General features: G+C 45.5%; 2 protein-coding genes across 5 annotated transcripts in view; one reads left to right on the forward strand and one right to left on the reverse strand.

Moving 5' to 3' along the window:
- Positions 1-1,679, forward strand: part of USP34 (ubiquitin specific peptidase 34) — a 241,144-nt gene extending 239,465 nt beyond the window's left edge. For all 3 annotated transcript variants that reach the window (XM_081100602.1, XM_081100603.1, XM_081100604.1), the window contains 2 exons: positions 90-249; positions 444-1,679. In XM_081100602.1, coding sequence (XP_080956728.1) covers positions 90-249; positions 444-1,048 — 765 coding nt within the window. In that variant the 3' untranslated portion in view covers positions 1,049-1,679. The remainder of the gene's footprint in view (positions 1-89; positions 250-443) is intronic.
- Positions 234-23,807, reverse strand: LOC308525769 (activator of 90 kDa heat shock protein ATPase homolog 2; the record flags this gene model as incomplete). Of its 2 annotated transcripts, XM_081100607.1 has the most annotated exons (9): positions 234-2,486; positions 2,584-2,635; positions 3,172-3,273; positions 3,918-4,022; positions 4,737-4,825; positions 6,135-6,249; positions 8,798-8,883; positions 22,129-22,319; positions 23,728-23,807. In XM_081100607.1, the coding sequence occupies 9 exons, from the start codon at positions 23,805-23,807 to the stop codon at positions 2,314-2,316; spliced, it is 993 nt and encodes a 330-aa protein (XP_080956733.1). In that variant the 3' UTR covers positions 234-2,313. The 2 variants fall into 2 exon arrangements, with proteins under 2 accessions (XP_080956733.1, XP_080956732.1); XM_081100606.1 differs by lacking the exon at positions 23,728-23,807 and having other exon boundaries at positions 3,918-4,016; positions 22,129-22,737.
- Between the last annotated feature and the right edge of the window lie 1,694 nt (positions 23,808-25,501).

Below are 25,501 nucleotides of genomic sequence, written 5' to 3' on the forward strand. Positions count from 1 at the left end.
GGGAATGTAAATATGTGCATTGAACTGTGAACAAAGTGTTTCAAATGTTGGCTTTAGAATTTGAAATGTTCGTGTCTGGGTTGTTGTAGGACCTACGGGCACTTGCTTTGCTTCTGTCGGTACACACTCCCAAACAGTTAAACCCAGCTCTAATTCCAACTCTGCAAGAGCTTTTAAGCAAATGCAGGACTTGTCTGCAGCAGAGAAACTCACTCCAAGAGCAAGAAGCCAAAGAAAGAAAAACTAAAGGTTAGTTTTATAGACCAGAATTAACTTTAGGTGGGAGGAGGGAATACACTCGGTGTAACTGACCATACAATAGCTCTTTGTTCACATGGGCCTCCTAAATGTGAATGCTGTAAAGGAAATTTCCATAAACACCCCCTCCCTCAGTGTGATCTTAGTGGCTCCTTTCACAGAAGTTCGTTTTGATGTCTTCACAGATGATGAAGGGGCGACGCCTGTTAAAAGAAGGCGTGTCAGCAGTGATGAAGAGCACACTGCAGACAGCATCAGCGACATAAAAACAGACACCAGGGAGGTCCTGACCCCAACCAGCACTTCAGACAATGAGACGAGAGACTCCTCAATTATTGATCCAGGAACTGAGCAAGATCTTCCTTCCCCTGAAAATAGTTCTGTTAAAGAATACCGAATGGAAGTTCCCTCTTCATTTTCAGAAGACATGTCAAATACCAGGTCACAGCACACAGAAGAACAGTCCAACAGTGGTAGGTTTGAAGAGTGTAAAGAGTTTAAAGACCTCCACTGTCCCAAGGATTCCAACTTAGCTGAGGACGAATCAGAGTTCCCTTCTACTTCTATCTCTGCCGTTCTGTCTGACTTAGCCGACTTGAGAAGCTGTGATGGTCAACCTCTGCCCTCCCAGGACCCTGAGGCTGCTCTGTCACTCAGTTGTGGCCATTCCAGAGGACTCTTGAGTCACATGCAGCAACACGACATTTTAGATACCCTGTGCAGAACCATTGAGTCTACAATTCACGTGGTCATAAGGATATCTGGCAAAGGAAACCAAGCTGCTTCTTGACATTGGATGTAGCATGTCTACTTTTAAGGTCCCCTGCTCCCCAATGCTGTTTGTATAAGTTTTGCTTATTTCTGTTTTTGTGCTTCAGTTTGTCCAGTGCTCTCTGCTTGAATGGCAAGATAGATTTATAGGCTTAATTCTTGGTCAGGCAGAACTCCAGATGAAAAAAAATTTGCATCTTCAGTATACTTTCTAAAGGGCAATCAGATAATGGATATGTTTTATGTAATTAAGAGTTCACTGTAGTGGCTTTCATTTAATATGGCTGTCTGGGAGGAACAGGGTTCCCTGGCCCTGTACAATGTAATTTAAACTTACAGCATTTTTACTGTGTATAATATGGTGTCTTCTGTGCCAGTTTTGTACCTTATAATAGAGGCAGATTGCCTCCGATCGCTGTGGTTCTTATTATCAAAATTAAGTTTACTTGTATACGGAACAACCACAAGAAATTTGATTCTGTAAAGAATCCTCTTTAGCTGTGGCCTGGCAGTATATAAATGGTGCTTTATTTAACAGAATACCTGTGGAGGAAATAAAGCACACTTGATGTAAAAATAATTGTTTTATTTTTATTGACATGACTGATTGCTATTCTGTGCACTTAATTAAACTGATTGTGATTACTTTTAATTTGTTTACATACGTTGCTTCAGTCTTCTCAGGTGAAAGTAATGAGAAAACTGTGAATGGGGGAAGCACTTACCGGTTGTATTCTATTTCGTCGTGTTAGTGGCAGTCCAAAAGTAACTCATTCCCATAGACTTTTCAGTCTTTCCACCCTGTAATGCTTACTGCTGCAGGGAGAAGTGTGACAATACAACCAACTCCTCTCACTTCAACATGCTTCTGAGTGCAACATGCCACTGTTTCACTAACCTAAGAGCTACCTACCTTAGAAACCCAGAAGTAAATAAAGGAATGACATCAACATGCCACTTACTCTTGTCTTCCTGAACTAAAACTATAGCAGAAAGTAAGCTTGCTATAAGGACAAACTTTAGGCTGGGAAACTACATCTGTACTCAGGAATTCAAGGTATTCCCAGAGGAGCATCTATGGGAGGTAAGGTTAAGTACTTAATTTCAGGTTGCTTGCTACTTCTTACTTGTAGCCAAGATTCAAGCAATGCTTTAAATTCTGTAAAAGTTCATGGATCTCATCCAATATAAATTAAGATTTCTGATTTCCTTTTTTAAAAGAAATGATAGGGAACAAGTAACTTTCTGCTTAAAAAAAGTAATGCTCTTGTAAAATCTTCTAATTCAACCACTTAGAGTGGTCAGCTGCAGTAAACCTTTTATTTCTTCAAAATGCTGCTTCTGCCAACAGAATTTCATGTTCTCTTCTTTACAGACAGGAACTCCTTTACAGTCCAACTGTAATTCCGTTTGCCCTGGAGTAGGCACAAAATTCAGTACAACTGTGGCATAGTGTTCTGGAAGAAAAATAGGAACCATTATGAAGAGGAAAACACATGAGTACAGCTTGAGTGTTCGGACTCTTACAACAAAGAAATGGTACTAATAACATACCTTCTGGCCAGTTCCTATATCTCCATTTCATGACAATCTTTTCATTTGCTAACTGAAAACAAAGAGGAAGTTCTATTGAAAACATCTTTTTAAATTTTCTACAGTACTATACAGAAAAACAGCGAAGCCTTTCATTAAAACCCTTATGTACTAAAAGTTGTCAGTGAACAACATACAGTCCCACCTTCAGTTTATATGCCAAAACCATTAAGAATTCATTGTCCCTAGTGCCAAAATCTGTAACAGCAGTTAACGTTGGGACAAGTGTAACACAGGGAACGGAGCAGAGCTGCTAACACTTGACACTGCAGACCCTGTGAGTCAGGCGGCAGAAAGCTGTATGTTCTACACCAAGAGCTGGGAGAATTATACTTGTTTCTTCTAAAATCATAAGCATTTGCACAAATATTGTGAAATTAAGGCTTCAACTTTCTCATTATATATAACATTTTTTATTTGCTTTACAACCAACTATATAAAGTTCTCAAGTTTCTGTGAGCTCAATTAAAAGCCCAAAACAAGTAAAAGAATGGTAACAGAAATGAGTCGGTCCCCAGCTTACTTTTCTTTTAACCAGAGATTTCTTACCAGGTCTATATATTCACCGGTGACATGCCCATCAAACATCTGGAATTTCCCTCCCTTTTCAGCTTCTAATATGGCAGGAGATTTAGAAAATTTCTGCACCAACTAACCAAGAAAAACATAGACGTTAGTATAGAATAATTACTATGGTTTGGGGGGGGGGTGTTTTGTTAATCCTCACATGAGGATATTTTTCCCATTGATTTTTTTTTTTTAGAATGGAAGGGAGGCAGAGAGACACAGTTTTTAAGTCCTGAATATGTAGCTTGCAATTATTTACAGTTTTCCTCACAGAGGGAGAAAACTAAGTAAATGTATGTATTCCCTAATTACTGATATATCCCCCCCAAATATTCCTGAAGCCACCCTAGAGACTTGTATCCCCACATTCTGGATCAGTGATGGCGAACCTTTTGAGCTCGGCGTGTTAGCATTTTGAACAACCCTAACTTAACTCTGGTGCCCTGTCACATATAGAAATTTTGTTATATTTGCAACCATAGTAAAACGAAGATTTATATTTTTGATATTTATTTTATATATTTAAATGCCATTTAACAAAAATCAACCAAAAAAATGAGTTTGCGTGTCACCTCTGACACACGTGTCATAGGTTCGCCATCATTGTTCTAGATCCCTTCAATCAGGAAAACATGAACATAAGGGAAACCAAAATCCAGCTCCATATCTTAGTGGGACATTTTCTCCCAGTGCCAGCATTTAAGATCCTAGCTTGAGAAGTGACTCGCCTCTTTCACAGTGAAGATGCTATACAGCCGCTCTACACCTGTGTCGAACAGCTCCGTCATGTGCAGCGCCACAGTGGGGATCCTGACACCCAGTGGCACCTGAATCTCAAGAGGTTTAAAAGGATAATTAGCACGCCAAGTTATAAAGTTGCTTAGATTTTAAAATTTAGTCTTTCTGCCTTAATAGAACACCAAAATAGCCGAAATTCCACACTAGCCATTCCAGAAACAGAGAGAGAGCATGAAAAGGCTTTTCAGCACCACCGGTCCTGGCCTTTACTTTGGAAACAGCTCATTATTCCTTTGAGCTCTTTAGCTCTGTTCTTCTGGGCTACGGTTTAACACCCCAAGTCCTACTTGGACATATAAATGTGGCTTAAAGGGTATGAAGATAAGCAGATCAAAGACAATAGCACATAAGGACAAAATGTCAATTTACACCACAAGATTCCAAGAACAGGATTTAAAACCTCCCAATCTAAAAGTTTGGAGAGAAGGTTGGTCCATTGAAGCTCAAAGTCACCTGGTTTTGAAATCTGTTGCTACCAAAGAACAGTGCCTTTAGAATAATCTTGAATGAAATTCAATATCCCACAAAAAGGTGTTTATACATTCCCTTCCATCAAAGATGAGAATCTCATCACCACCCTCCCCCCCCCCCCCAAAAAAAAACAACACAAAAACACACAACAGCATGGAGGCAAGGATGGACTCACTATGCTCTATAGTCCATCATCAAAAGGCTGCTGAGAGCTTTGAAGAATTCTCACTAAGCACTTCCTTCCCCCTTCCCTACATGTTATCGACTAGAGATCATACCTGCAAGGTGTTCTCACTCAGTTTCCTTTTAACAGTCAATTCCTGTGTTGCGGTTGCTCTCGTTGGTAAAATCATTCCCACTGTAAATTCTACAAAGGAAACATAGGAAATGGTTTTAATAAGGAACTTTTTTCCTTTTCAGCATCAACCCAAAAAAAAACTGTAAAAAAAGAGTCCTAAATCATTTTGAGAATTTCAAGAACATTACACATCCTATATAATAAAAGCATAGTATGCAAATTGTCCCTTTGGCCAGGGGAAGGGAGGGAGTACCTGGCCAGCAGCTACTATAGACCCTACCAGTGCATGAATTTCATGCACTGGACCTCTAGTTTTTATATATAAAACTAACATGAGTTCATAGCAACAAATGCCTTTTATTTTTTCAAATGCCTCACTTTTATTCAATTCTTGATAAAACAGCAAAAATTTTCAAATGCTCTTTTCCAAAAACATTTTTTTTTAAAAAAATATGTATTTTATTGATTTCAGAAGGAAAGGAGAGGGAGAGAGAGAGAAACATCAATGATGAGAGAGTTTCATTGATTGGCTGCCTCCTGCACACCCCATACTGGGGATCAAGCCAACAGTCCGGGCATGTGCCCTGACCAGGAATCGAACCATGTCCTCCTGGTTCATAGGTCAACACTGAGCCACGCCAGCTGGCCCAAAAACCTCATTTTTAAACAACTAATTACTAATAGCTTTATGGCCTTCATCTACTGTCAAAACTGGACACTTTCACATTGCTTCACCACCACCTCACGATATTCAGGCCTGTGGGCCAGTGGCAACCTCAAATCTATCTATGCCAACACCTAGACAGCAGAACCCAAGGAAGCTATGCAGACAGGCCCCTGTTGGCCACCTTGCCTGGCAAGTAACTTATCTAATGTAAGGAAGAAAGCAATAAATAACCTCACTTCCACATAGTATAGGTAGGGATTACCTAGGTAAATTTCAACTACACCTGTACTACCTGCAGTCAGTCATTCAACAAAGATTTATTAAGCACCTATGTGCCAAGCATTGTGCTAGATGTTGGGAGATACAGCAATGAACAAGACAGACCCCTTCCATGCCCCCATGGAGCTCATGGTCTGTCAGGGAAGACACCAATTAAAAAACTAATTGTACAAGTAACTCATTAAATGATTATCATTCATTCCAGAAAGCTTAACAGTCCTATAGACAAAATGGTTCACGTGGTGTACAAGACTGACAACCACTAATTATGGTCTTACTTATGACCAGCTCTCAACATCCAGACTACAATTTATCCTGCAGCATAGGGTTGTTTCTGGAGCCTTAGATGTCAGCCTGACCTGCAAATCCAGAGCACAGTGTAGAGCATACGCAGGAAAGGGGCCCCAGGTCCACAAGGGGTGCCTTCTTTACCCGTCTTAAGTGCCTTCAGGTAATCTCCAAGGGCCTCCCTGACCTTGGCGGTGCCTGCAGTTTTCATAAGATCCTTCAGTACATCCCCATCTCCTTTCTTTTTACTCACATTCACCTATAAATCAGAAAAATACAAACCTAAGAAAAATCTGGTCTGATGTATTCTTACAACATTGGGACAAATGGATGACAGGAACTGTGACTGTGAGGGAAGGGGAAGAAGTGACTATTAAGAGATGTGACAGGCAGGATTCTCCCTATAGTTGAGAAGATGGAAGGGTTTTTAAATCAAGTCTCCCTTGACTAAGCTGGCCAAATCTGGAATGGACTTTTAGAATGTGAGCCCCTTAATTTGCACACAATTTCATATGTATATGTATTATATTGATGCAGTCCATGGCTTTTACTAGGATCTAGAAATGCGCTGTCCAAGCATGCTCACTACCACCCGCATGTGGCTCCTCAGCACTCGAAAGGTGGCTGGTCTGACTTGAGATGTGCTATAAGTGTAAAGTAATACACACCAGACTTGGAAGACTTAGTACAAAAAAAGAGAGTGTAAAATAATCTCTAATAATTTTGATATTAATTACATGTCTAAATGTTTTTTACATATTGGGTTAAATAACATTAATATTAATTTTACCCATTTCTTTTTACTTTTTTTAATATGGCTACCAGAAAATCTTAAATTCCCTATGTGGCTTGCATTATATTTCTATTGAACAGCACTAGTCTATAACCCCAAAGCCAATCTATATATACAAAAAGCCAGCGACCGAAACGGCCCATAACGACTGGTTGCTATGATGCCCACTGTGGCCAGCGAACCAGCCTGATCAGGGGGTGGGGCTGGCCAGCCAACCTCGCAGCTCCTCCTCCCTGCTGGCCTGCCTCTGATCGGACTCCCACCCCAATCAAGAGTGGGGCGGCCAGCCAAACACCCCATCTCTTCCCCCGCCACCCCCGATCAGCCAGCCCCAACACGATAGGCTTGCAGCCCCTCCCCCTCCCCCTGGCCAGCCTGCCCCTGATCACACCCCCCACCCCAATAGAGGGGGGGGCTGGGTGGCCAACCTCCTGCAGCCCCTCCCCCCAGCCGGCCCCACCCCTGATCGCCCCCACACCCCAATAGGGGGCGGGTCAGCTTGCCAACCTCCTGCCATCTCCTCCTCTTAACAGGCCTGGCCCCAATCCACCCCAATTGGGCCCAGGCCAGCCAGACCCCACCCGTGCACAAATTCATGCACTGGGCCTCTAGTGTAATTAAGAAAAACAACTTCCCACATAACATGCCCTTGAGCTACACATTTCTGGCAGGGAGTAGAGCTGGGAAGGGGAGAGGAAAAGTAGAAGGGAAGGAGGGAGGGAGGGAGGGAGGGAGGGGGAGGGAGGGGAAGGGAAGGGAAGGGAAGGGAAGGGAAGGAAAGGAAAGGAGCAGGGGGAAGGCAGAAGTGGGGGTGAGACAGGGAGAAGGAAACATCAAAATGCTGCTCTGAGGTGCTTCTGGTATTCTCAGAATGAAAAGCCCTGTTAGTTAGAACTCATTTAGTGTCCCTATGATTCAGCAGAGCTGGGTCTGTCCCAGGTCCCATCTAAAGAGTTTTTCTGTAACGCTACCAAGGACTGAATCTAAATGACCAGTTTACTATGCTGATGAAAAATTTCTCAGCTGATGGATCTGAACATGGTAAAGTGAAACCAGCCCCTGAGTATAGCAACCTCATGTCTGAAGATTTGTCAGAGGCAGCCCCCTTTTCTGGCATTTTATAACTTTTCATAAAGGCAAGTCATAGACTAGAGATGGTGAACCTTTTGAGCTCGACGTGTCAGCATTTTGAACAACCCTAACAACTCTGGTGCTGTGTCACATATAGAAATTTTTTTATGTTTGCAACCATAGTAAAACAAAGACTTATATTTTTGATATTTATTTTATATATTTAAATGCCATTTAACAAAGAAAAATCAACCAAAAAAATGAGTTCGCGTGTCACCTCTGACACGCATGTCATAGGTTCGCCGTCACTGTCATAGACTGTTGCCCAGGATGTTTCAGTTTTTATATCTTTGAAAGCCTTCGCACTGAATAGTTTCACAAACCAAAAAAGACATTTTGTCAAACTGTTTGGTTTGTTAAATACCGCGGCTGTACAAATGGTCTCTCCCCAGAACCAGCGTCCAGCTGACAGGAGGCACCGGCTGAAAACCAGGGTTAGGATTTACCACAGGCTCATCCCCCAGAGAACAGAGAGCCGTCAAAAGCAATACGTACTAGTTAGTTTACGAAAAACATACGATATAACCCAGGGAGATCACAGCTAACAGCTGGGGATTTTCACTATTAAAGGGAAACAGCGAAGATGCAGGGGAGGAGAAACAACCCCTCCACCAAACCGCACGCTCCCTGACACCTGACAGTCCGCAGACGGATGAGACCACGGGCTGCAGGCCCAGGCCCCACACTGGTCCGGGGGCAGTCTAGGGCTGCCTCCGTTTACTCTCCTACACCACTCTGCTCCGCTCCACACCCCATGCTGCCTGAGCAAGCAAGCCCTCCAGAACTGACCAAAACTGCAGGAATCGCTGTCTGATGAAGTTTTTCAAACCTCCTCCATCTACAGCAGGAGCTCGATATTACAAACAAGGAAACAGATATGTACCTCAGTGCCGTCTACTTCGTTTTCTTCAGAAAGGTTGGCTATTTCAATCAATCCCTTGTGCTTTGCACCAGATTCTTTAATTATACCTAAAATGAGCAAAACATGTTCTTCGATTACAAAGTAACAATAGGTTTATGCAAAACTTCCCTGCATAACCGAAGAGCCGGGCCTCCTCACAGGAGCCGCCACAGCTAGTGACCAGGAGGCTTCAGGCTTTCCCACCACACTGGCCCTGTTTTCCTGGCCCACGAGCAGGGAAGCAACCAGGACCCGGCCAATGAACGTGCACACAGAATCAGGGCCAGGTGGAAGCGTGGGGTTGGAGTAAGTGGTTTTGTAACCAGTGTTTCTTCTTCATCCCCCAATATTCTCTACCACATCAAAGCAGGATAAAGGGCCACCCTGATGACTCACAGAAGAGATGGAAGAACAGGAAGGGACGACGAGTTCTGATCATGGACGGAGGGGGAGGGGGAGAGGGTGCGGCTTGGGAAGGTCTATGTGGACTCCATGCAGCTGGATCTTCTTCAACACCAGAGTGATTTCAGGGACCACATCAAGGTGGCAACACACTGGTACATTATCCCCAAGTTCAGTGCCCTCACAAAATGACCAACGAGCAGCTACCTAGACAGGACACACTGTGAAAATCCCAGAACCCACAGGTGAGGCTGGAACCCCCTCCTGGACCCGGGGCAGAGAGGACGGCACTAGAGGCCGAGGAGTGGTAACACTGACCGCAGGACCCGCCCTCAGGCCAGCACAGCCCCAGGGAGAGGTTCCCACTGTGGTTTCTCCAGAGGGAGAACAGCACGAGGTGCACACCCAGGGTCTTCCAGAATTGTGGGGTGCTGCCTGGAGACTGCCTGGGCCTTCCCACAGGGAATCAGAGGAGTAGGGGCAGGGCTTTCAGCAACCAGCACTCAAATCTTTTTTTCCACTTACAGTCAATGTTATTTTTACATTAGTTTCAGGTGTACAGCAGGGTGGTTGGACAATCATGTGCTGTGCAGCACTAAGATCTTGGTGGACCGCACTCCTGCCTGCAGCAGCACATAAGTAGACGTCCCAGTCAGGGACAACCCACCGGGGGCCCGATTTAGATCCCCAGGCAATGGCCGAAGCCAGCTGTGGAGATAGCAACACCCAGGCAGGAGACACATCTGCAGCCCTGCTCAACTGCTAAGCAGAGCCTCCAGTCCCAACCATCCAGGAAGCCTGACCGGGAACCGGGATGGGCCCACCTGCAGCCCCACTCAGGCAGGGAGCCTAACCAGCACCTGTCCAACTGCTGAGCACAGCCTCGGGCCCTGCACAGCGAGGGAGCCTCAACAGTGACCTAAGCAGCCACAGAGCCGGCCTACAGCCCTGCCCAAATGCAACACAGAGGTTGAGGCCTCATCCAGACAGTGACCCCGCCCAACTGCAGAGCACAGTCTTAGCCCCACCCAACGGCTGGAGGCTCCTCCTGGCTGAGAGCCCAGCCAGAGGCTTTGCTCAACAGTGGAGCATAGCCTGCGGCCTACGGGCCTACCTGGCACAAAGGCAAGCCTGCACACCTGTCTGTGTGCCCACCTGGTCACAGGGCACAGCCTGAGCCCAGGTCCAACCCCAAAGCCCTGCCTGCACAGAATCCACCAGTGGCGCCATCTGATCAAGAGGCATAGTCGGAGACCCCACCCACCCAGGAGCAATTGTGGAGCTAGCCCACAGGCCTCCCTAATCATAGGGTCCAGCCAGTGACAGTGCCCTGCTAGGGACCCGCCTGACTAGAGGTAACTGCAGAGCCCAGCTACTGGCCCTGCTTCAATGTGGAGTCCAGCCATCAGCAACCAACTCCTCAAAGCACACGTAGAGGCCCCTCCCAACCAGAGACCCTGACAACAAACTCCAAGAGACCATGGATACCACTGGCTGGCCCACCCAGTTCCCAAGCTAAGCTGAAAGATGGTCTTTTCTTGCTGACACAAACCTGTAAAGTCTGTAAGAGGAGACCACTTATATGTACAGATACCAATGCAAGGTAAGGCTCATAAAGAAATAAGAAAATGTGACAACACCTAAGGCAACTAATAAAGCTCCAATAATTGCCACAAAAGAAAGAGATCTGCCTGGCCGGTGTTGCTCAGTGGATGAACATCGGCCCATGAACCAGGAAGTCAAGGTTTGATTCCCAGTCAGGGCATGTGCCCAGGTTGTGGGCTCAATCCCCATGGGGCGGTGGGGGGGTGGGGGGGGTAGACAGCCAATCAATGTTTCTCTCATTGATGTTTCTGTCTATCCCATTCCCTCTTTCTAAAATCAATTTTTTTTTTATTTTTTATTTTTTTTTTATTGCTTAAAGTATTACAAAGGGTATTTCATATGTGTCCATTTTATCCCCCCACCCTAGACAGTCCCCTAGCCTCCCCTATCCCCCAATGTCTTATGTCCACTGTTATGCTTATATGCATGCATACAAGTCCTTTAGTTGATCTCTTACCCCCCTACCTCCTGCCCCCCAACCCTCCCCGGCCTTCCCGCTGCAGTTTGACAATCTGTTTGAGGCAGCTCTGCCTCTGTATCTATTATTGTTCAAAAGTTTATAATGGTCTCTATTATCCATGAATGAGTGAGATCATGTGGTATTTTTCCTTCATTGACTGGCTTATTTCACTTAGCATAATGGTCTCCAGTTCCATCCATGACGTTGCAAATGGTAAGAGTTCCTTCCTTTTTAGAGCAGCATAGTATTCCATCATGTAGGTGTACCACAGTTTTCTAATCCATTCATCTACTGATGGGCACTTAGGCTGTTTCCAGATCTTAGCTATGGTGAATTGTGCTGCTATGAACATAGGTGTGCATATATCCTTTCTGATTGGTGTTTCTGGTTTCTTGGGATATATTCCTAGGAGTGGGATCACAGGGTCAAATGGGAGTTCCATTTTCAGTTTTTTAAGGAAACTCCATACTGTCTTCCATAGTGGCTGCACCAGTCTGCATTCCCACCAGCAGTGCACAAGTGTTCCTTTTTCTCCACATCCTCTCCAGCACTTGTCGTTTGTTGATTTGTTGATGATAGCCAGTCTGACAGGTGTGAGATGGTACCTCATTGTCGTTTTGATTTGCATCTCTCGGATGATTAGTGACTTTGAGCATGTTTTCATATGTCTCTTGGCTTTCTGAATGTCCTCTTTTGAAAGGTGTCTATTTAGGTCCTTTGCCCATTTTTTGATTGGATTGTTTATCTTCCTTTTGTTGAGTTGTATGAGTTCCCTATAAATTTTGGAGATTAGGCCCTTATCAGATATGACATTGGCAAATATGTTTTCCCACACAGTGGGTTTTCTCGTTGCTTTGTTGATGGTTTCTTTTGCTGTGCAGAAGCTTTTTATTTTGATGTAGTCCCATTTGTTCATTTTCTCTTTAGTTTCAAGTGCCCTAGGAGCTGTATCAGTGAAGAAATTGCTTCGGCATATGTCTGAGATTTTGTTGCCTTTGGATTCTTCTAGAATTTTTATGGTTTCCTGTCGTACATTTAAGTCCTTTATCCATTTTGAGTTTATTTTTGTGTATGGTGTAAGTTGGTGGTCTAGTTTCATTTTCTTGCATATATCTGTCCAATTTTCCCAACACCATTTATTGAAGAGACTATCTTGGCTCCATTGTATGTTCTTGCCTCCTCTGTCAAATATTAATTGAGCATATTGGTTCGGGCCGATTTCTGGGCTCTCTATTCTATTCCATTGATCTATATGCCTATTCTTGTGCCAGTACCAGGCAGTTTTGAGAATAGTGGCTTTGTAATACAACTTGATTAAAATCAATTTTTTAAAAAAATAAATGGAGATCTATAAACTGTGACCAGGAATTCAGAATAAACCTCCTAAAGCTTAGTCAACTACAAGGGCACACAGACAACTAAGCCAAGCTAGGAAAACAATGCATGGACAAAATGAGAAGTTGAACAAGAAAATAGAAACCATCAAAAATAAATTTAAAAAACAAATCCTAGAGCTGTAGAGTATAATTGCTGCACTCAAAAATTAAATAGCTTCAATAGCTAACTCGAGCAAGCAGAAGAATTAGTGAGCCAGAAGATAAGTCATTTGAAATTATCCAGACCTAGAAAGAAGAAAAGAGAAAACTTAAGAGTGAAGAAGCCCACAGGACTTATGGGATACCATTAAAAGAAACAAATACACATAATGAGAATCCCAGAAGAAGAGGCAGAAAAGGGGACAGAAAGTCGATTTAAAACAATAATGGTCAAAAACTTCCCAAGCCTGGTAAGAGAAGTGGACACCCAGATTCATGAGGTGCAAAGGACCCGAATCGGCTGACCCTAAAAAGGGCAGCACCAGGACACACACACAATTAAACTGTCAAAAGTCAAAGATAGAATTGTGAAAGCAGCAAGAGAACAGTGACATCACATACAAGGGCAATTAAACAAAAGTTTGACAGGCCAGGAGTCAGACTATATATTCAAAATATTGAAAGAAAAGACTATCAGGGCTTCTGGTCAAGATGGCAGCACAGGTAAAGGGTACTCTTATTCTCCCACAACCACATCAAAATGCCAACTAACCTACAGAAGAGCCATCACTCAGAACCACCTGACATCTAGTGAACAGCGGTCTCACAACTAAGGACAGGACTACGCCAGGTGGGAGGGACAGAGACTCGGGACAGGCTGGGCCCACACTGACATGTGGTGGATAAAAGTCAGGAAGGGTTTCTTGGCTGCGGAGAGTCCCCATTAGAAACGGGGAGTCCCAACTCCGTGGCAGGCCCCCAGCCCAGGGTCCCAGCACCAGGGAGAGAACTCCCATAACTCGCAGCTGTAAAACCAGCAGAGCGCGCTGAATGAGTGCGGGCCGCGAAGTCCAGGCGCTTCGCTTACAGGGCCTGCATTCAGGCTGACTCGGACTCACTCACTCTGAACTCCAGCGCTGGGGCAGCAGCTCAAAAGGCACCGGTGACATACGGGGAGGAAATGAATTGCTTGGTATCAGGGCAAGAGCTGGAGGGGCAGTTTTCTCCCAGACAGAGAGCTGGCTGAGGCCACTGCTCCTTTTCCAAGCCCTCCCCCCACAGAGCCAGCAGGCGGGTGCCATATCCATCAACCTGGCTACACTGTCCACCTCTCCCTGGTGATTCCAAGACCCTCCCCACCCAAAACAAAATCAATGAACAAGCAGAACAGAAACACTCATGGATACAGAGAACATTTTGATTGTTGCCAAATGGGAGAGGGCTAGAGATATGGATGAGAAAGGTGAAGAGATTAAAAAATACAAATTAACAGTTACAGTGACAGGGATGTAAAGGCAATATAGTCAATAATATTATAGTGACTATGTATGGTGTCAGACAGAGATGAATTTATCAGGATTTATCACTTAGCAAGTTACATAATGTATAATCACTGGGTTGTACACCTAACACTAATATAATATTGTATGTCAACTCTATTGAAAAATAAAAAATTATTTAAAGTCCTAGAAAACCCCCCAAAACAGGAAAGACTTAAGCAGGAATATTATAGAAGCAACATCAATAACCTAAAATGTGAGAGAGAAAAAGTATAAATTTCTGTATGCTATTAAAGTTAAGTTGTTACCAGTGTAAATAGGATAGTTTATGTAAGTCTCAAAGTAATCACAAAGCAATATCTGTAGTTGATACACAAAAGATTATGAAGAGGAGTCAGAGCATACCCACAAATAGGCATCCAATCGCCAAGGAAGATGACAGGAGAGGAAGGAAGGAACATGGGAGCTATACAACACTCAGAAAAACAACAAAATGGCAACAGTAAGTCCTTATCTATCAGTAATTATTTTAAACATAAATGGATTAAATTCTCCAATCAAAAGACATATAATGGCTGAATGGGTTAAAAAGTACCAAGATCTAGCAATATGCTGCCTGTACAAGACTCACTTTACCTTTAAGGACACATGAACTAAGAGTGAAGGGATGGAAAAAGATATTTCAAGCAAACGGTGACCAAAAAACAAACAAACAAACATGAGTACCTATATTTATATTAGATAAAATAGACTTTAAACTAAAAATGCTCAAAAGAAACAAAGAAGGTCACTGTATAATGCTAAAGGGGTAAATTCATTAAAAAGATATAACAATAATAAATACTTATGACCCAACATCGAAACAACTAAATATATAAAGCAAGTACTAAGAGAACAAAAAGGAGAAATAAGTAGCAATACAATAATATAGTTGGGGAACTTTACTATCCAATTCTCAGCAGAGGATGGATCATCCAGACAGAAAATCAATAAGGAAATAGGAAATTTAAACAACACTGTAGACTAAATGGATCCAACAGCCATATAAAGTACATTCCATCAAACAGTAACAGAATACACATTCTTACCAAGCACCTGTAGATCGTTTTCTGAGATAAATCATATGTCAGGGCACAGAACAAGGCTCAATAGATTAAAAAAGACAGCAATTATAATAAGTATCTTTTCCAACCACAATGGTATAAAACTAGAATTCAATAACAGGGGGAAAGCTGGAAGATTCACAAATACATAAAAATTAAACAAGCCGGGCTGGCATGGCTCAGTGGTTGAGCGTTGACCTATGAACCAGGAGATCACAGTTCGATTCCGGTCAGGGCAGATGCCAGGTTACTGGCTCAATCCCCAGTGGGGGGCATTCAGAAGGCAGCCAATTAATGATTTTCATCATCGATGTTTCTCTTTCTCCCTCTCTCTTCCTCTGAAATCAATAAAAATATATATTTATTAAAAAGAAGTTAAACACAACACTCCTGAATAACCAATGCCTTAAAGAAATCAAAAGAATATTTAAAAAATATCTCAAGACAAATGGAAATGGAAACATAATACACCAAAACTTAGGGGATGTAGCAAAAGCAATTCTAAGAGGAAATAAAAAAAAAGAGAAGATCCCAAATAAAGAACCTAATTTTACACCTCAAGAAACCAGAAAAAGTAGAACAAACAAGCTCACATTTAGCAGAAAAAAAGGAAATAAAAACCAATATACACAGATTCAATGCAATCCCTATCAAAATTCCAATGGCATTTTTCCTAGCAACAGAACAATCCTAAAATGTGTATGGAATCACAAGACACCAAATAGTCAAACCAATCTTGAGGAAGAACAAAGCTGGAGACATCACACTTCCTGATGTTAAACTATATTACAAAGCTATAGTAATCAAAACAGTATGATATTGACATAAAAACAAAGACAAAAGTCAATGGAATATAATAGAGAATCCAGAAATAAAACCATGCACATTTGGTCAAATATTCTATAACAGTGGTCAGCAAACCGCAGCTCACGAGCCACATGACGCTCTTTGGCCCCTTGAGTGTGGCTCTTCCACAAAATACCACGTGCGGGCACGCACGTACAGTGCAATTGAAACTTCGTGGCCCATGCGCAGAAGTCGGTTTTCGGAAAGGAGATAGACGAAACAAGTATACAAAATGAGTGTGGATGGGAAAGTTGGAAGGGGCCGACCTCGCAAATGTACCTCAATCAGATGGAGGACGTTTTTAGCAAAGGCCAGCTTAGGAGTACCCTAATTAAGTTCATAACAATGTACCTACCTATATAGTTTAAGTTTAAAAAATTTGGCTCTCAAAAGAAATTTCAATCGTTGTACTGTTGATATTTGGCTCTGTTGACTAATGAGTTTGCCAACCACTGATCTATAACAAAGGAGCCAAGACTAACCAGTGGACAAAGGAGAGAGTCTTTAAAAATGTTGCTGGGAAAACTGAGCAGCACAAAAAAGAAAAGAAGAGAAAAAGAATGACCAGGACACTGAAAAAAGAGACAGAGGAAGACATTAACAGATGGAAGAACATACCATGTTCATGGATTGGTAGAATCATCATCATTAAAATGTCCATACTGCCCAAAGCAATCTACAGATTCAAATACCAACGGCATATTTCACAGACCTAGAATGAACTTTCCAAAAATTCATCTGGAATAAAAAAAGACCCCGAATAGCTGCAGCAATCCTGAGAAAGAAGAACAAAGTAGGAGGGATCTCAATACCAGACATCAAGCTGTATTACAAAGCCACTGTTCTCAAAACTGCCTGGTACTGGCACAAGAACAGACATATAGATCAATGGAATAGAATAGAGAACCCAGAAATCGACCCAAACCACTATGCTCAATTAATATTTGACAAAGGAGGCAAGAACATACAATGGAGTCAAGACAGTCTCTTCAATAAATGGTATTGGGAAAATTGGACAGATACATGCAAAAAAAATGAAACTAGACTACCAACTTATACCATACACAAAAATAAACTCAAATGGATAAAGGACTTAAACATAAGATGGGAAACCATAAAAATATTAAGAGGAATCCACAGGCAGCAAAATCTCAGACATATGCTGAAGCACTATCTTCACCGATACAGCTCCTAGGGCAGGGGTGGGCAACTTTTTTGTGAGTGCATGCCAAAACCAACAAAATATCTGACTCAAAATTCTTCTGCGTGCCAACCCTAATTTTTTGAGAACATGTTATGCCTACTTGATCTCTCTTAAACTGTACGGTTGTGAAGAACCTTGAAGAAATAAAATTCATTCGAGTGACAAAAACACAGTATATGATGATGAAAAATACATTTATTTTTTAATGATACACGTACACTGATAGTCCGACAGAAAAATTTATGACTCCATTTGATATTATCAGTGGGACTTTTGCTGCTGCATCACTGATGACAGAGATTTTACATCAAGTTTATATTTCGTGACCTTCAGAGATATGCACGAGCTACTACTTTCATCCGTCAGGCTACTCCTATTATGAGACTTAACAAAATTCATCACTGAGAACAAAGATTCACAAGCGTATGTGGATGAAACCAAAACACTGGTCGGATCTAGCAAGGCAGGGAGAGTTAAGGCAGAGGCATAGAAATTGCTCTTCCCCTCTCTCGTCAATCCATGTCTATGGTCTTTAAGATAACTTGTTATGTAAAATTATTTATTTATCTAAGATGCACCTACACTGAATTTATCTGAAAAATAAAGAAGTCGATATTAAGAAAAAAACTGTAAATGGAAGATTATGAGAGGATTTCGTGTGCCAGCAAAAGTTACTGGTGTGCCATGTTTGGCACGCGTGCCAGGGGTTGCCCACCCCTGTCCTAGGGCCATGAACACTAAAGAGAAAATAAATAAATAGGACTACATCAAAATAAAAAGCTTCTGCACAGCAAAAGAAACCATCAACAAAACAGTAAGAAAGCCCACTGGATGGGAGAACATATTTGCCAATGTTATCACCGATAAGGGTTTAATCTCCAACATTCACAGGGATCTCATAAAGAACCCAATCAAAAAAGGGCAACAGATCTAAATAGATACTTTTCGAAAGAGGACATTCAGAAGGCCAAGAGACATATGAAAACATGCTCAAAGTCACTAATCACCCAAGAGATGCAAATCAAAACAACAATGCAGTATCATCTTACACCTGTCAGAATGGCTATCATCAACAAATCAACAAACAACAAGTGCTGGCGAGGATGCAGAGAAAAAGGAACCCTAGTGCCGTGGTCGGCAAACTGCGGCTCGCGAGCCATATGTGGCACTTTGGCCCCTTGAGTGTGGCTCTTCCACAAAATACCACATGTGGGCATGCACGTACAGTGCGATTGAAACTTCGTGGCCCATGAGCAGAAGTCAGTATTTTGTGGAAGAGCCGGTATTTTGTGGAAGAGCCACACTCAAGGGGCCAAAGAGCCGCATGTGGCTCTCGAGCCACTGTTTTGCTGAGCCGCAGTTTGCAGTTTGCCGTCCACTGCCTAGTGCACTGCTGGTGGGAATGCAGACTGGTGCAGCCACTGTGGAGAATAGTATGGAGTTTCTCAAAAAGTTAAACATGGAACTCCCATCTGACCCAGTGATCCCACTTCTAGGAATATATCCCAAGAAACTAGAAACACCAATCAGAAAGGATATATAGCCGAAACCGGTTTGGCTCAGTGGATAGAGCGTCGGCCTGCGGACTGAAGGGTCCCGGGTTTGATTCTAGTCAAGGGCATGTACCAGGGTTGCGGGCACATCCCCAGTGGGGGGTATGCAGGAGGCAGCTGATCGATGTTTCTCTCTCATCGATGTTTCTAACTCTCTCTCTCTCTCCCTTCCTCTCTGTAAAAAATCAATAAAATATATTTAAAAAAAAAAAAGAAAGGATATATGCACCCCTATGTTCATAGCAGCACAATTCACCATAGCTAAGATTTGGAAACAGCCTAAGTGCCCATCAGCAGATGAGTGGATTAGAAAACTGTGGTACATTTACACAATGGGATACTACGCTGCTATAAAAGAAGGAATTCTCACCATTTGCAACAGCATGGATCAGAGGTCCTCAAACTTTTTAAACAGGGGGCCAGTTCACTGTCCCTCAGACATTCCACACATGCGGACTGCGGGCCCAGGAGGCTGCTAAGCAGGACAGGCAGCAGCGCCAAAAACACCCGGCGGGCTGGATAAATGCTTTTGGCGGGCCGCATGTGGCCCGCGGGCCGTAGTTTGAGGACCCCTGGGATGGACCTGGAGAGCATTATGCTAAGTGAAATAAGCCAGTCAGAGAAAGATAAATATCACATGATCTCACTCATTTGTGGAATATAATGAACAACATAAACTAATAAACAAAAACAGATCCAGAGACAGAGAAGCATCGATCAGACAGTCAAACCTCAGAGGGAAAGTAGGGGAGGGTGGGGGTAAAGGGGAGAGATCAACCAAAGGACTTGTATGCATGCATATAAGCCTAACCAATGGACACAGACACCAGGGGGGTGAGGGCATGAGTGGGCTGGGGGGAATAAGGGGATAAGGGCACATATGTAATACCTTAATCAATAAAGAAAAAAATAAAGATATACAATTTTAAAAAAGGAAGAAAAAGGATGAAACTGGATCCCTATCTTCCACCATACACAAAAATTAACTCAAAATGAATTAAGGATGTAAACATAAGACCTGAAACCATAAAACTCCTAGAAGAAAGCACAAGCGGGAAGTTCTCTGACACGGGTCTTGGCAATTATTTTGGCATCTGACACCAAAAGCAAAGGCAACAAAGCAAACTAAACAAGTAGGGCTACATCAAATAAAAAGCTTCTGCACAGAGAAAGAAACCATCAACAAAATGACAACCTACAGAATGAGAGAAAGTATTTGCAAGCCTCATCTGATAAGGAGCTAGTGTCCAGACTATATAAGAAACCCATACAAATTAATAGCAAAAAAAAAAAAAAAAAAAAAAAAATCCCATTTAAAAACGGGCAAAGGACATAAATACTTATGCAAAGAACATACTCAAATGATGGCCAACAGGTACATGAAAGGCGTTTAACATCACTAATCCACCGGGAAAGCATATCAAAACCATAATGAGCACCACCTCTACTATCAAAAGGAGAGCAAGCGTTGACAAGGAGGTAGATCGCAGCGGGACGAGGCGGTGCAGGAGCCAGCCCTGCTGCAGTCCCTCCAGCAGCAGCACCGAAGGAGTAACTGACAGCAAACCCGACCCGAAGGTGCCAAGGCGGCAGTGGGACCACTTCTGATGCTGGCTGACATCGCCCTGGGCTCTGGGCAGCTTGGAGGGAACAAGGTGGCCACTAGGGCAGAGGCCCAAGGCCAGCTGACTGGGTGGCTCTCCAACCCAAACTCTCAAGGGGCTGACTCCTGGGCTGAGGCCCAGCCTTGAACACAGCACAATCTTCTTGAACCGGATCCCCCTCCCTCCTCCTCTTCCTTTTCTCCTTTGTCTTCACATCTGTGGTTATTTTAACAAGTCTTCACTGAGCAAAGACTGCCTATCCGGCCAGGAGCTAGGCACCACAGGAGAAATTTATTCATTCAACAAACACACACCGTTCCAGACAGGGATCTGGGCCTGAAACAAAACCAATCAATTCCTGACCAGAAGACCCAAAGAGTGAAAACAACCCACAAAATGTGCCGTATCTGTACAAAGAACATAAAAAAAAAAAGAATGAAAAATGCTACATACAACATAAATGAACCTTGAAAACATTATAAGTGGAAAACAATCACACAAAAACACACACACTGTATGCTCCATTCAGATGACATGTCCAGAATAGGCAAATCCACAGACAGAAAACAGACCAGTGGTTGTGGAAGGCTGGGGGAGTGGTTGCTAATGGATACAGGGTTTTGGGGAAAGTGATGAAATTTTTCTAAAATTCACTGTAGTGATGGCTAGACGACTCTGAACGTATTGAAAACCACTGAACTCTATACAAGTGGGCAAATTATATAGTATGCGAATTATACCTCAATAAAGCTGGTAGTTTTTTAAAATCTCCACCCTGATGAATTGGGAGAAGAGGAGGAACCAGAACAAACAAAATATTTAAGTAACCACATATAACAAAATATCAGCAGTCTGGGGGAAAAGAGAGCAGGGAGGCAGGACAAGGATGGCTTCTGAAATGTTTACAGATGCAGACAGGTGGCCTCACTCGGGGATGAAGACCTGAAGGGCCCAGAGGAGCCAGCAGGCGGCTACCAGGGGGAAGCGTGTTCCGGGCAGCAGCTCCGGGGAATGCTAGGCCCGTGGTCGGCAAACTGCGGCTCGCGAGCCAAATGCGGCTGTTTGGCCCCTTGAGTGTGGCTCTTCCTAAGCTTTAGGGGCACCCTAAGTGAATAACAATGTACCTACCTATATAGTTTAAGTTTAAAAAATTTGGCTCAAAAGAAATTTCAATCGTTGTACTGTTGATATTTGGCTCTGTTGACTAATGAGTTTGCCAACCACCGTGCTAGGCTCACAGTGCCTGGCAGGCAAGAGTCCAGCTGAAAGCGATAAACTCTAAGTGTCACTGAGAACGGCAAGCCCCCAGCGCAGTGGTTCTCGACCGTGGCTGCACATTGGAATCACCTGGGAATCTTTTTAAAATCCTGATTTCTGGGCCTCATCCTCTGGAAATTGTTTCTTTGTTACTAATGTTGTGGCCCACCCCATACATAACAAAGAAACAGAATTTCCGGAGGATGAGGCCCAGAAATCAGGATTTTAAAAAGATTCCCAGGTGATTCCAATGTGCAGCCAAGGTTGAGAACCACTGCCCCAGCATGACGCACAAGGAGCTCCAGGTGTGATGAGGTTGTGTCTGCAGCTACCAACACCAATTCGGGGTCCAGTCTGTGCAGGGCCCACAGCAGCTCTAAAAACATGTGTTGGATGATGAAGGATGCATCAACGAGTCTGCCCCGAGTCTGCCTCCAGCCCTCCTGGACCCCGAGGCCCCGTACCTTTCCAGCCCAGTCTGATGTTCCACTCGTAGAAGAAAATCAGCTTCCCTTTGCGGCTGCTGCAGGAAGCCTCGCCTTCCACCTGCTTCAGGTCACTGATCTGGCAGCGCCCAGCCTCATTCTCCACCACGATACCCACCAGGGACTCTCGGAGCTTCCCCTTGGACCAGCTGGTGGCGTCCCGCTCTGTCCTGCCAGGGACCAGAAGGGCCGAGCCGTGAGTGGAAGGCCCAGGTGTGCCACCTGCCCAGCCCAGATCAGCCTGACTCCTCCCCGGCCTTAAAAGAGCTGCCGCCCTCAAACTTACAGCCTCCTCAAGCCAACCTTCTACCAGACAGCCTTTACTCCTCCTGCTCAGTTTCTGAAGTAGCATTAGCCACTATATAAAGGAGGATTTTGTCTTGAAAACACCAGCTTATTTGGGGGAAAAGAGGGTCTAGCAATCTGACCAGTTTGAAATGGATGGGCAAAGCCTGGACCACATGAAAAGGTGGCAATAATTGAAATAATTCTAATCACAGCAAGAAAAAGTATCAAGTGTGTCCACACCTATTGTTTTACGCAATCATCCCAAATGATGTTCCCATTTTGGGGAGCGGAAATGAGCCCAGAAAAGTCCATGATGTGTCCATGGTGACAGGGCTAGGAAAGAGGAGGGCAGCTCCTCCAAGCCCCAGGCCAGGGCACCCCAGTAACCCATCCCCTCACAGCCCAGGGCACCCCAGTAACCCATCCCCTCACAGCCCAGGGCACCCCAGTAACCCATCCCCTCACAGCCCAGGGCACCCCAGTAACCCATACCCTCACAGCCCAGGGCTCCCCAGTAACCCATCCCGTCACAGCCCAGGGCACCCCCAGTAACCCATCCCCTCACAGCCCAGGGCACCCCCAGGGCTCCCCTCTCCCGGGACCTGCCTCAGCATCACCTGATGGCCCTGAGGTCCCACAGGCCTGGGGGGGGGGGGTTCGGGGGGGGGCAGGGAAGCGATGGTGGGGGAGGGAGGGAGGCAGAGGAGAGCCAGTGTCCAGATGAGGCCCAAAAAGGAGGGTAACTTGTCCAAACTCCTCCAGGGCAGGGCTCCCCCAGGCCCTGCAGGTGGAAGCCGCGTTAGGTCCAATTCCTGTTCTTTCCGATTCGCACAAACCACAGCACAGACCCCGCTCCCCGCACACGCTTTCAAGCTTCATTTCACTTCCAACACCAAGATGATGAGGTGTGTGCGGCGGGGAGGGGGGGAGGTGCGGCGGGGGGGGGGGACGCTTCATTAGGGGACAGACTGTCCAAGTTGGAGAGTGAGTCCAAGGCCATTCTCGGGGCCCAAACCAACTTTCCAAAGGGCTCCAGTCCCGGGGGCAGCGCCCACGCGAGGCCAGGACCCAGTTCGGAGGGCGCCCCGGGCCGGGGCCGCGGAGGGGGAGGGGAGGGGGGGGCGTCCTGCACCTGCGCCAGCCCCGCCCCCGGAGGGACCCCGCGGCCCGAGGCGCCCCGAAACCCGCCACCCTCCACCCCCGGCCCCTGGGCACCGGCGCCCAGAGCAGAGGGGCCCCGCCGGCCCGCGGAAGGCGGCCCGGAAGCCGCCGCGGCCCCGCCCGCCGCACCAGTGCCAGTTGTTCACGTTGGTGCCGTCCTCCCGCTCCTCCACGATCCAGCGCGGGTCGCCCTGGCCCCACTTGGCCATGTCTGCGCGGCGCGCCCTCGGCGGGGACCGGCGGGGGCTGCGGGCCCGGGGCTGCGGCGCCGGCGCTTCCGGCCCAGAAGGTGCGGGAGCCCCGCCCCTGCGCCGCCCCGCGCAGCGCGCCCGGCGCTCGGAGCTCGGAGCTCGGAGCTCGGCCGGCCCGGCGGGCGGGGGCCTGGGGCGGCGGGCCCGGCGGGCTCGGGGGAGCGTGGAGCCCCGAGAGGTCCGCCCGAGAGTCGGGAGCGGGGGAGGGCGGGAGAAGGGGAACGTGGGGTCCGGGGAGTGCGGTGTGAGGAAGCGCAGGTGGGGCGGGGAGATGTGCCGAGACCGGGCTCCTTGGGGCGGCCCGCGGGCCGGGGAGGACGGCGATGGTCGGTTTCGGTGCCGGGAGCGGGCCGCCGAGGCCGTGCTGGGCCGCAGACCGAGAGCGGCTGTCGGCGGTGGCCGCGCCATCGATCGGCCCCAGCGAGGACCCACCCGAGCACGAATCGCGCCGTTGGCTCCACGGCCGGCTGCCCAGCCCGGAGCGCGCCCGCGTCCATTCTGTCTGCAAGTCGCTGCGATGGGCGCACCGGGTCCCGCCCGCGGCCTCGCCCACCTGCGCCCGGAGCGCGAGCCCCCGGGTTCCCAGCCACTCAGGACGGTTCGCACGTTTCGCATGTCATCCTCCCTGATGCCGGCGCGTGTTCCAGCTTGCCGCAGTTTTACAGTAATTAGGTGAATAATGGTTCCTTAAGGAATCTTCACCTTCTAGCAAAAACTTTGTACCCGCGGTGAGTGAGGTGCTGCTAACGGGCCTGTGGATGTTTAGTGTGGGAAGCGGGTGTGACAGCTGGGCGGGCGGGAGCCTGACTGTTCCACCCCCGGTGGGGCCCTTCCCTTTGCCGGGCCTGTGCGCATCGGTGAGAGAAACTAGCTGGTGGAGAACATTTTTTCTCCTTTACTTACCTGGAGCTACCGCGTTCCAGTTTCCAAAACACAACAGTTATATAAACAAACTGCTTTCAAAATGTTTTAGCCCCAAAACAAAATGACATTTTGAGTTCATCTTTTACACTTTACCTCACCAGAGGCATGGACAGCTAAACACACGTGTCACATAGAGAAGAATTGCAATGGCAATGCCCGTGGCACGGTTTTCTTGTGCATTAGCTGTGCAGCTTTTATCTAACTCGTAAAGAATATTAATGGTAGAGCATGACACAGTAAGATGTAGGTACGGATAATTAGAACCTGGGGGTGGGGGGGGGGGATAAAACAACAGAAAACCTACAAAGGCAGAAGCTATAATCACTAAAATTTTATGCGGACAAAAATTTTGGGGGGCAATATTTATATAAAAAGAACTATCCCAATGGAAACAATTATATTAAAATGTAAATGGAAAAGGCATTCTGTGTAGTAATTGGTCAAGAATTAAATTGGCCTGCCCGGTGAGAGTGGCTCAGTGGGTTGATCATTGCCCTATGCACCCAAAGGTTGCCAGTTGATTCCCAGTCTGGGCACATACGGAAGGCAACTGATGTTCCTCACATCAATGTTTCTTTCTCTCTCCCTTCCTCTCTCTAAGCATGTCCTTGGGTGAGGATTTTTTAAAAATACTAATAAACTCAAAAATTTATTTCTCTCTCACTAGTGGTTCAAGACCAATATGGAAGCCTGATGTGTTGGGCTCCCAAACTATATATACCATTTCT

This window comes from Myotis nattereri (genome assembly GCF_964212035.1).
Source record: "Myotis nattereri genome assembly, chromosome: 10".
In the NCBI taxonomy this organism is placed as follows: Eukaryota; Metazoa; Chordata; class Mammalia; order Chiroptera; family Vespertilionidae; genus Myotis; species Myotis nattereri.